Below are 12448 nucleotides of genomic sequence, written 5' to 3' on the forward strand. Positions count from 1 at the left end.
ATTTCGTAGAAGGAGATTAATTATTTGCCAAGATTTGTTGAAATTACTTGTATCCCTCTGTAAGTACCATCACTAAATAGTACTCCTGAATGTAAATGGCCTTTGGCATAGAGACCCATGCACTTAGGCTTTCTTGAGAGTGTTTGCTATTTAAAAGCTCTGATTACTGCCTGATATGCCTTTCTTTTTTTCTCCCTAGGTCAGTAAAATTGTGTCAAATGTTCCCCAGTTGGAGTTTCTAAACCTGAGTTCCAATCCTCTGAATTTATCGGTTTTAGAAAGAACGTGTGCTGGGTCCTTCTCTGGGGTTCGCAAACTTGTCCTCAACAACAGCAAAGCTTCTTGGGAGACAGTCCACACGATACTGCAGGAGTTACCAGAGTAAGCCCAGAGAGCATGATGGAGAGGGAGCTATGTTGCCATCTGTGTTAATACATAGAATTAATGCTGATCTCCTATCTCAGAAATACTAGAACTGCAGATTGAATGGAGAATGAGGTTAGAAAAATGAAGGAATTAGAATGAGGTGTGAGGGTAATCTAGTAGCATTTTCACTGGAATACTTGCTCAGTGTTGAGTAGCTCCAAGACATAGGATATGTCATCCTTTGGCTAGAAAATATCCCTGAGAAGCACTTATCATTTCTAGATCAACCCAACCCTTCTCCATTTTAATCTTGTGATTACCTGATGTCAGGATTTTGCCTCAGCCGTTTTCTTGGGGAGGAAAAAAAAAATCATAGTATCTCTAAAATATGTTAACAGTCAGATGATTAAGTACCTGGCTGGCCTGATGGGAAAATGGGCCTGGTATTCTTTCCAATAATTTAAGCAAGAAATTATCCTTTGGTTTGTCAATTTAGAAATGCTTTGTTATCTTTTGTTTTTATCTATCTTTGTATATGCACATAAATATTCAAAGGAAGTAGTTTAAAGAAATATACGAAGCTGTAGTTTCTTTGACCGTCTAAATGTGGAAATTATCAAAGCCTTTCAGAATCTGGTCTCAGCGCACTTATTCCATCTTAGTTTCTCACTCTCACTCCATGAGGGTGGTTTCCTCACTGCATGGAACATCTAGCATGACATCGAATGAGCATTTAAGTCCCAGTTCTACTTACTAACCATGTGACCTTTGGTAAGCTAAGTAACCTCTGAGCTCTGTTTCCTGGTCTATAAAATGGGTGTAGTTGCATTCGCCGTGCGGAAGTGCAGTGCAGTCTGTAAAGCTCCTGGCACAGGGCCTGGCACGGTGCGGGAGTTCAATGATAGTTATTATTTCTGGTTCTAAACATTGGCTCATGTTGTTTCTGGACTTGCCTCTGTCTCCTCTCAACCTATACAAGCCCACCTCTCCTTCAGGGCCATGCATTCTTTCCTCATTATTCTCACTACAGTTTCAATTCCAGTCCTATACGAACTACATAGTTAGTACCGCTTAATTTAGCACTTAATTGTTTAGGCACCAAATTGACTTAGTACTGACTGGGTCATATCATTCTCTGCTGCTTTATGGATTTTAAGTTTTGTCTTCCCAGCCATATTTTAAGCTTCAGGAAGATATCTTTATGTTTTCTCTACAGCATCTAGCAGAATGTCACACAGAGTAGGCACTTATTTATTTATTGAGTGAATGAAATAGGTGCAAAGTAGAAATTTAACTGCTTTAAACAATGAAATGTTTCTTTTTCTCTGCAGTTTGGAGGAGCTCTTCCTGTGCCTTAACGACTATGAAACAGTGTCTTGTCCTTCTATTTGCTGTCATTCTCTTAAGCTACTGCACATAACAGACAATAACCTCCAAGACTGGACTGAAATACGAAAATTAGGAGTTATGTTTCCTTCACTGGATACCCTCGTCCTGGCCAACAATCATTTAAACGCTATTGAGGAGCCTGATGATTCTCTGGCCAGGTTATTTCCTAATCTGAGATCCATCAGTCTGCATAAGTCAGGTGAGGTACAGGCTGGTCTCATTCTGCGTGCAAATTGGTCTGAGCTTATGCAGGAAATGCAATCAAAGCATATTTCTTTCAGTCATAGCTCTGCCTTCTTATAGGATGAATTTTCAAGAGTGACATGTAGATGGATATTGATTAGCTATATTTAAGGCATTCATTTTCATAAATGCTCTGATAAATATTGAGTGGCATAGCATTATATTAACTATTTATATTTCATACGTTAAAGGGGTCATGCTATGAAAGGAGTGAAATGAAATTAGTGAATTGTATAGTAAAAGAAAGAGTAAAAAGAGTACGGAGAATTGTAAACTAGACTATTTTATCTGAATTTAGGTTAAGGAATCACAACCTCCTATGCCTTTCAAATGCTCTTTTCTTTTCTAGTATTTACGTATAATTGATTGCCCGTTTCTTGCCATCTGGTTCTGTGTATCACAAGAATGAATATTTTTAGCCTGTGTTTTTTTTTTGAGGAAGATTAGCCCTGAGCTAACTACTGCCAATCCTCTTCTTTTTGCTGAGGAAGACTGGCCCTGAGCTAACATCTGTGCCCATCTTCCTCTACTTTATACGTAGGACACCTACCACAGCATGGCTTGCCAAGCGGTGCCATGTCCGCACCCGGGATCCAAACCGGCGAACCCTGGGCCGCTAAGAAGCAGAACGTGCGAACTTAACCACTGTGTCACCGGGTCGGCCCCATAGCCTGTTTTTCAAAATTGATAAACTTTATTTTTTAGAGCAGTTTTAGATTCACAGCAAAATTGAACAGAAAGTACAGAGTTCCCGCATACTCCCTGCCACCACATGTGCACAACCTCCCCCACTATCAACATCCTCCCAGCACCGAAATGATACATTTGTTACCATCCATCCTCCATTGACACATCATCACCCAAAGTCCATAGCTTATATTAAGACTCACTCGTGGTGCTGTACATCCTATGGATTTGCACAAATGTGTAATGACCTGTGTTCACCATTATAAAGTCATACAGACTAGTTTCACTGCCCTAACAATCTTCTGTGCTCCACCTAGTCATCCCTCCCTACCCCCTAATCCCTGGCAACCACTGATCTTTTTCTGTCTCCATAGTTTTGCCTTTTCCAGAATGTCATATAGTTGGAATCATACAGTATGTAGCCTTTTCAGATTGGCTTCTATCGCTTAATAATATGCATTTAAGTTTCCTCCATGTCTTTTCATGGCTTGATAGCTCATTTCTTTTTAGCACTGAGTAATATTCCATTGTCTGGATGTCCCACAGTTTATTTGTCCCCTCACAAACTGAATGACATCTTAGTTGCTTCCAAGTTTTGGCAATTATGAATAAAGCTGCTGTAAACCTCCATGTACAAGATTTTCTGTGGGCATAACTTTCAGTTCATTTGGGTAAATACCAAGGAGTGCAAATGCTAGATCATATGGTAAGAATATATTTAGTTTTGTAAGAAACTGCTGACCTGTCTTCCAAAGTGGCTGTACCAGTTTGCATTCCCACCAGCAATGAGTGAGAGTTCCTGTTGCTCCACACCCTCGTCAGCATTTGATGTTGTCAGTGTTTGGAATAGGTAGTGGTATCTTACGGTTGTTTTAATTTGCATTTTCCTGATGACACGTGGTGTTGAACATATTTTCATGTGCTTACTTGCCATCTGTATGTCTTCTTTGGGGAGGTGTCTTTTCAGGTCTTTTGTCCATTTTTAAATCAGATTGTTCATTTTCCCATTGTTGAGTTTTAAGAGTTCAATGTATATTTTGGATAAAAATCCTTCATCAGATGTGTCTTGAACAAATATATTCTCCCAGTATATGACTTTCTTCTCATTCTCATGACATTGGACATTGTCTTTCAGCTTATTTCTTAAAACAACTACGTAATTAAAAATAACTCTAACCTATAGTTGAAAAAACATAAAGAGTTTAATTTGCCATGGGGTATAAGAGTGAGAATTAATTTTTAAAAACCATTATTTTGCATAAGGAAGCTGTTTATTTCACAACTCCGACACCCCTTGAGCTAACAGTATTCTTCCTCCTGGAAGGAAATGCCATTCTGAAGGGAAGAGGAGGGTTGAGACTTGGATGCTTATGCACCAGTCCTCATAAGGTGCTCCTCTGCCTTTACCCTTGCTGAAGGTTGAAAGAAACAGGAAGGGGCTACGTTGGTCTCTGAAATGGATTTAATGTGTTATAAAATCGGCCAGCTGTATGATTATAGGAATATTTTTTATACCACTGCCAAGTATTGACCTAGATGATACATTTGCTCACAGCCATAGGAAGAGTTTTGTTTTAGGACTAAACGATCTTAATTTGTTGTGTGTTCTCCTGCCTAAGGGTTTAGGGTTTTTATGTTTTTGTTTTTTTGTTTTAAATTTTGAATCTGTTTTCTCTGTCCCCAAAATGAGGACAGTGTAAGAGATAATATTTAGTTTCTGGTTTTATTGATCTTGCCCCACTTTAGAATTTGTTAGGTAAGAATTTGAGTATGACGGTATCAACTCTGATCAATAGTTACATTCTATGAGTCTATATTTGGTGAAAGAATTGATTACATCTCTTTTTTATTATGTAATCTTGGTATACATCCTGCTTACTGAAACCACCAGTGACCCCCTTTACAAGCCATTTGGTTGGAGACTCAGTAGATGAGTGGATGTTGGAGAATAAAGATGTCTCTCCTTGACCACTGGGATCATAGAGATAGGAGAGGCTATAGGGAAGTTTTTAGGGTATTTAACTAGATTCCATTCTGTCCTTGGATAAGGAAAAATTTCAGGCTTTCTAACTAGTTTATGATTATTTTAACATTTCAGAAATTATTAAGTGAAGTAATCTTCTTTTTGCTATGTGCCTATTTGTGTGCTTTTCCGGATTTGCTTAAACAATTTATTTCTCAAATTAGGTTTGCATTCCTGGGAAGACATTGACAAACTAAATTCATTCCCCAAACTGGAAGAAGTCAGATTATTAGGAATACCTCTTCTGCAGCCATATACCACTGAGGAGCGAAGGAAATTGGTAGTAGCCAGGTCTGTTGTCCTGATTATTCTGCTTTCTATTCTCAGGGCCTTATTTCATCAATCGAATAATGCATTATTTGTTGGGGGGAGTGCACTGTAAGTTTATCCATCTCTTGAACAGACTCTGTTTGAAGGAGCTGCTTCTGTAGCTCCAAATCCTGGAAGAAAAGGGATGCAGTATGATGAGAAAAATGTGAAATATAGTTGGCCTGCCAAGATCACTGAAAAATTCCCTTACAAATCTTTTCTATTGTTATACTTTTCAATATTTGCAATATTTGAAGTGCTGTTTTGGGTCATGAAGAAAAAGTAGGTATAATAGAGAATCAGTTCTATTTTGGTTGTCCTATTTTCTGTTAACATGGTGGTCATTTAAAGTGTAAGTACCTGAAAATTGGGCTGTTTCATTTGTGTAAAATTTAAGAAAGCAGCATCTGTGTTTTCTTCTTGAATATAGATTGACTTAAATATGACTACCATATTGTTATCTTCTTATTCCAACTCCCCTGCCTTTTGTTTCTCAGACTCTGCCTCCCGCAGACTACTGGAATGTCCCATGAGTGTTTATTTTTGTATGCCCCTTTACCAGTAATAAGATTTGGCTAAGATGTAAAGGGCTATGGAGTTTTGATTTGTTCTCTTTGTGTACTACACATGGTAGTTTTGAAAGGGGAACAGTAGGCTTTAAGGTTCCTTAAGCAGGTTTGATATAAGAAGAGGTTTTTATTTTATTTTTTTAAGATTGGCCCTGAGCTAACATCTGTTGCTGGTCTTTTTTCTTCTTCTTCTCCCCAAAGCCCTCCAGTATATAGCTGTATATTCTAGTTGTAGTCTTTCTAGTTCTACTATGTAGGACGCTGTCTCAGCATGGCTTGATGCGTGGTGCTAGGTCCGCACCCAGGATCCAAACCAGTGAAACCCTGGGCCGCAGAGAGGCCCAGCACGTGAACTTAACCACTTGGCCACAGGGCCGGCTCCAAGAGTGATTCTTTAAACAATGTATTGATCTTCCTGATCAGCTAACACCTAGCAGATCCTACCACTTTCCAGTTGTTAACATACCCATTAATATCTCACTGAAGAAATATATTTCAGCATACTTTTCTTCTAAGAAGAATATCTTGCAATAGTCCTTGTCCTTTACTTTCTTTACACAATTCTTTTGTAAATATAATAAATTAATTCTTGAACCAAATTGCACTGATTACTCTCTACAACTATACTGTCCAGTGTGATACCATTAGCCATGTGTGACTTTGGAGCACTTAAATTATGGCTAGTTTGAATTGAAATGCGCTGTAAGTATAAAATATACACTAGATTTCAAACACTTTATGAGACAAAGAATGTAAAGTATCTCAGTTATTTTTTTAGTATTGATTACAGTTGAAATTATTAAATCCTGGATACATTGGGTTAAATAAAATATATTATTAAAATTAATTTCACCTTTTTTATTTTAGTCTTTAAAATATGACTACTAGAGAATTTAAAATTACATATGTGGCTTGCATTATGTTTAAATCGGACAGTGCTGCCTAGAATCTTATTTTGAAAGGTGAGATATAATTGTAAAAGGTCAGTGTCATATCTAAAAAAGAAACTTTAGGTATTTTTGGTCCTTTTATTTTGTATCACTTTAGTTCATGTCAGTAGTTACATACAAGCAGAGCCACATCAAATGTGTCCTTTCAAGAGAATAAGACTTGGCCTCAAACCAATAATTTTATTTCTAAAGCTAAGTATTTTTAGTATCTTAAAATGTCTTTATTTTGGTTTTTACTTACAGATTGCCATCAGTTTCCAAACTTAATGGCAGCGTTGTTACTGACGGTGAGCGAGAAGATTCTGAGAGATTTTTTATTCGGTACTATGTAGATGTTCCACAGGAGGAAGTGCCATTCAGGTAAAAACTCCTCATCAGCTTAGCAACACTGTAGTGAATATGGAGGCAACTTAAGAATTATTTTAGAGGAAATCTAGTAATTTGTTATTTAGCCCTCTTAGAGGACTTTGGTGATGGATTTGAAAAAAAAGGAAGAAACGCAAAAGCACACCTATTTTATCTCACTTGCCACAGTGTGTTTCTTCTAACTTTGCACTTGTATCAAGAAGGTTGGGTAAGTATTTGACTGCTTCCAGTAGTTCCCACTCCATACTCCCTATTGTTTGATTCCTTTTTGATCCTCTTCTCCAGGGTCACATTTTCACCTACCCCCAAAATTGATCTCTTCTTTCATATTGCATCTGCTTTTAGGATACACTAATTCCTGCAATTTGGAAGATTTGGCAGATGTACACTAGGTTTAAAGGATATGAGAAAAGAACTGGCAAATAGACTCTTGAGGAAATATTAAAGGAATTAGGATAGTTGATTTTGAAGAGAAATGCTGAGGGCTACATTTGTAATTACTTTTAAGAATATGAAGAGTTAATTTATATAGTTTGGTAGGTTTATAGTTTAATACTCTGTAGCAGGTTTGATATAAGTAAATAAACAGGAAAAAAAATACTCCCGAAACAGGTTTCTAGATGTTGGTAACTAGAACTGGTTACCAAAGAAGTTATACACTTTCCTTAAAGACTTGAGAATACTATGGAATCCCGTTTGACAGGCAGAGTTTCAGATGAACGAGGTGCGAGTTGGGACTGAACGTGTGTCAAATCAGTTGGTCCTTCTGGTTACAAATTTCTGTGATTCTAATTCATTCTTTCTGAGCATATCTAATTTTCACCAAACTTTTCTATTATAGGCTTTAAGGGGGTTGATGTTCTGTAAGGCTCAACCACTGCTGTATAAAAAGATTTTGTGGTATTATTAGTAGTATTTTAAAGCCTAAGTGTTTAAAAAGTGTTAGACAAAGTCAGGATTTTGAAGATAACAGTTTAAAATTAGCTAAGAACAGCTAAGTAGGGAGAAAGATATTAGTATGCCGTTTAACACAACCCAGGAATATTAGGTTAAACTGCGTAAAATTTTGTGGGGTAAAACATGGTCTAATATTTATAGTTTCATTTGGTTCAATCTAACGTATTAATAGAAGAAGTAAATATTCTGGTTTTGAGCATAAATCTGTTATTATAGTTTACTTAACTTCCATTCTGCTATAAGTAGTATATATATATGCAGTAAATTGTTTTCCATCCCTAATAGCATAATTATCCTACAATGAATTTATGCCTCTGTACTAGTTGGTGTTCATGAATGCAGGTCATAGAAATCATCTTTAATCAGGGGAGAAATTTAGTGGAAGGATATTGAGAAACTAAAAGAATTGTTAGACAGTCTGAAGAGCCAGGCATAGGCAGGAACCAAGGGAAGCTCGGACAGCCAATGTTTCAATGCATAGTCTGTTCATCTCTCTCTGCTGGCACTGTCATCTCTAGATGCTACAGTGCGGGGCTTTACCACTGGACACTTGCAGCTGTGTCATGGACTTTTGATTCCCCTGTAAGTGCTGAAAATAATCTCTCACTGACCTTTGCCTCATTCCCTAAAGGTCAAAAATCTGCATCTGCCCAGTTGCTTGGCTATGTGTAGGACATGCCCTCATACCTTGTCTCCCAAGGGACAGGGAGAGGGATTATATGCTCCACTGTGGCTTCTGCAGTGAGAGGTAGAATCTTGCTTCCCTTGATCTTGGGACTTTTCCCTGAAAAGGAGCAATTCAGAAGAAAGAACATCTACTATAGTCTGCCATTTTGAGTACCCAATATCTATACATATACATTTTCCCATAGTTATATAAAAAGAAATTATTCATACCTGCCCTAATATATTCTGTGTATAAATGAAAACGTATTTCTCTCTTCCTGAAATGAGATACCTATTTATTCAAATCCTAAAGACTCCGTGATCGATTAGCTACTGTAAGAGATTTATGCAGTCAAGCTATTTTAATTACCACTCTGGCTTTGCTGCCTATTTATGTAATTATGCCTACTTTCTCACTCACTAGTGGTTAGATGCCACTGCTTGGTCCCTCCCATCCTTTTGAAATGGAAATGGGCAACCTGATTTCAGGTGTCTTCTACCAGTACTGCTGGCCTGTAGAACTCACACCTTTTCAAAGATGTGAGTGCTCTACTCACTAATGTGTTTTTCAAGGCCTTTGAAAAGGAAGTGTCTTCTGGGTCCTCTTAGGGTTCATGGATGGAGAATGGGTGACAATAATTTCTATCATTCTTTTTTTTTTTTGGAAGATTGGCACCTGAGCTAATGACTGTTGCCAATCTTCTTTTTTTTTTTTCTCCTTTTTCTCCCCAAATCCTCCCAGTACACAGTTGTATGTTTTAGTTATGGGTCCTTCTAGTTGTCGCATGTGGGATGCCACGTCAACGTGACATTGTGAGCAGTTCCATGTCTGCACTCAGGATCGGAACCAGCGAAACCCTGGGCCGCCGAAGCAGAGAGCGCAAACTTAACCACTCGGCCACAGGGCTGACCCCTCCATCATTCCTGTGTCCTGAAGTTTTTGAATTCTTCCTTTCACATTATCCCCCAAATTTGTGGCATCTCAACTTCCTTTAGCATAGACCACCACTGAGTCCAATTTCCAATCAGCCAACTAGACAAAAATTTAGAACCACTCCCAGCCACTAAAACTAGCTTTTTGAATTCAGAATCTCTAGTAATGTACCTATATCAACAAAATCGGTTATATCTAAAATTGCTTTTCCCTCTTTGGTCAACATACTCAGAATCTATTCCTATACTTATTTCCTATATTTTTTTCCATATAAATGACCAAAGTCTTTGGTGTTTTTGTAATTAACCCCACAGAGCATGCTGTGGTCTGATGGTACTGGAGCAGAGTATATATGTGGAAAGATGAGGTAAATGGGGAATTAGTTTCCTCTTGCAAGGTAATTCCCTTAGGCAGGATTTTCCTGCCTTTTCAAGAAAGAGAGGAACAGTCTTATTAGACCCAACTAGCAAGGGGGGGCCTAGGTGAGGATTAGGAATTCAAGATACACCCAAGTCCTCAGAATCCACCCATATGCCTCTGTTCCAATTCATATTCTCCCTCTTTCTTCTCTTTCTCTTTCCAAGCAATGCTCCAACTTTCATATAATAGTTCAAATATGGTCTCAAATTCCAGTGACCTATAATTTAGCAACCTGGAGCATGAAACTTGTGTATTTGTGTTTAAAACTACCCAACTCTTATTGTAGTAAGACAGAAAAGACGCTTTTCTTAAAAGTACTTGGATTTCAGCCTGTGCCATGAGCCTCGTTTATAGGGATTTGACCTGAATATACTCTTTATTTAAGCTATTTTGTGCCCTTAGAATAGCAGATTCTCCGCCTCATAGTCGCATTCTTCATGCCCTTCATATAGCTTTATTCTTGGCAGCACTAGAGCATTCCATGTGACCACAAGTGATAATTCTCTATTTCTCTACTCCATGTTCAGGACTTGCTGAATCCCTTCCATGAACACTAATATGGTATTCACTGGCCTCTACTAGAAAGCAATCCCCAAATACCCTGAATTACCTGAGGGGCTGTTGCCAGTAATCTACTCCCTGGTACCAATTTCTTAGTGCACACAACAGAAATCAGCTCGCCCAACTTAAGTAGGATAAGAATTTAGTGAAAGAATAATGAAGACTGTGTAGCTCGAAGAATTGAGAAGAAGATTAGAGAATTAGGCTCGGGGCAAGATTTATGGGAAGCAAGGCACAGCCAAGATTCCTACATCTCACTATACAGACAGTGTGTTTCCGACAGCAGTCACTGGATCGTCATCAGTAAGCTGCTGGACTTGATTGCCCTCAGACATTTACAGCCATGCCTTTGAATTCTTGGTTCTTCTATATCTGCTGTGAATAATCTCTGTTAGACCTTGTGTCTCTGCATTATATCTTAAGATTTAAAATTCCAGTTATAGGGAGACAGCTTTATATCACCTTCCCATGTTCTAGCTTTCTGGGAATGGAGAAAGAGAAAATCTACTCCTCTTCAGCTTCTGTAGTGGGAAGTGGTTCCTGCCGCTCATCTTTTTTGGGTTTCCCGCCAATCAGAGGGGCATTCACATGCTGGACAGCCGAAGTCGACATATATCCATTGTGGTACCTGTTCCCTAGTAGTTTTTATTATAAGTCCCATGGTAGAATTATCCATTTACTGAGCAAATATTTTCTTGAGATATTGTAATGTGCCAGGAACTGTGTTAGGTAGGCACTTGAAAAAGAACTATAACAGCCATTCATGCTGATTCAAGATGGAATGGTGAATAAGCAGAGAGGAATTTGTGTTAAAATGCATTCATTGTGAATTAAGAATAGTGATATATAAACAAGCTATTAGTACTATACTTATCATCTCTTTAATTGTCTTCTAAATTATAGGCAGAATCTCTTCCTAAAATACCCATAAATAGTGAGTAGCACAGTGTGTAGTTGGTAAAAAGTGAAAATTTGACTCTCTGGATAATTCAGTGTTTCATACAGAATCAAATTTGAGCTTTAGTTTCCAGATAGGATGGAGGTATTTATTTATTTTGAAGAAAACTTCCTTTTCATTTGGCCATGGATTTTTTTAAATCATTGTTTAACTTGATTATCCTATAAATTCTAACTTCTACAACATCCTTCCCCGGTTGTTAGGTTCCCTGAGCTTTTCGTCCTCCATTCATTTTCCTGTCTTGTGTCATTAAACATGAAATACCTCTAGTCAACTTAGACATAAGTAAAAAAGTGAGCCAAAATGTCTTTTGAGGGTGTGAATAAGAAGCCAATAAGATCATTTGAATGTCCTTTATGGTAGCAAAGTTATTTTCTGAGTCAGTTGGATTATTCACACACATCTGTTTCTGTGTGATTAGTCGTTGTGGCAACAGAAGTCTTTAATGATTATTCAGAAATTTACGAAATTTGTTTTCCTCTTAGAATAAAATACAAGCCCCAGTCACCTGAATCATTTCAATTTTTTGTGATGAACGGAATAAAATGTTTAGAGGACCAAAAGGAGATATACTTATTAAGAGTTTTCTAATTTCTTACAGGTGCTCAATTATCCTTTTTATTGCCTTCTTCTGGTAGGTGGGACTAGAAGTTTAGCCTCTACTGTAGCTGTTAATGGTACTAATGGACTACCCCAAAAAACTGAGCCATCACCCATATGTTTCATGTTTATTTACTTTGTGAAATAATAGAAGATGAAAATCTCTGTTTCCTGATTCTTGGCCTTTAAACGTCGTAGTGTTTGCATTTCCAATCAATAGACTCTTTCTTTTTTTAAAGATTTTATTTTTTCCCTTTTTCTCCTCAAAGCCCCCCGGTACATAGTTGTATATTCTTCGTTGTGGGTCCTTCTAGTTGTGGCATGTGGGACGCTGCCTCAGCGTGGTTTGGATGAGCAGTGTCATGTCCGCGCCCAGGATTCGAACCAACGAAACACTGGGCCGCCTGCAGCGGAGCGCACGAACTTAACCGCTCGGCCACGGGGCCAGCC

General features: G+C 38.0%; 1 protein-coding gene across 4 annotated transcripts in view; it reads left to right on the forward strand.

Moving 5' to 3' along the window:
• Positions 1-12448, forward strand: part of TBCEL (tubulin folding cofactor E like) — a 74216-nt gene that overhangs the window by 29649 nt on the left and 32119 nt on the right. For all 4 annotated transcript variants that reach the window (XM_008513723.2, XM_070625063.1, XM_070625064.1 and 1 more), the window contains exons 4-7: positions 200-381; positions 1698-1954; positions 4873-4999; positions 6780-6896. In XM_008513723.2, coding sequence (XP_008511945.1) covers positions 200-381; positions 1698-1954; positions 4873-4999; positions 6780-6896 — 683 coding nt within the window. The remainder of the gene's footprint in view (positions 1-199; positions 382-1697; positions 1955-4872; positions 5000-6779; positions 6897-12448) is intronic.

Source organism: Equus przewalskii, chromosome 6, assembly GCF_037783145.1.
Source record: "Equus przewalskii isolate Varuska chromosome 6, EquPr2, whole genome shotgun sequence".
Taxonomy (NCBI): Eukaryota; Metazoa; Chordata; class Mammalia; order Perissodactyla; family Equidae; genus Equus; species Equus przewalskii.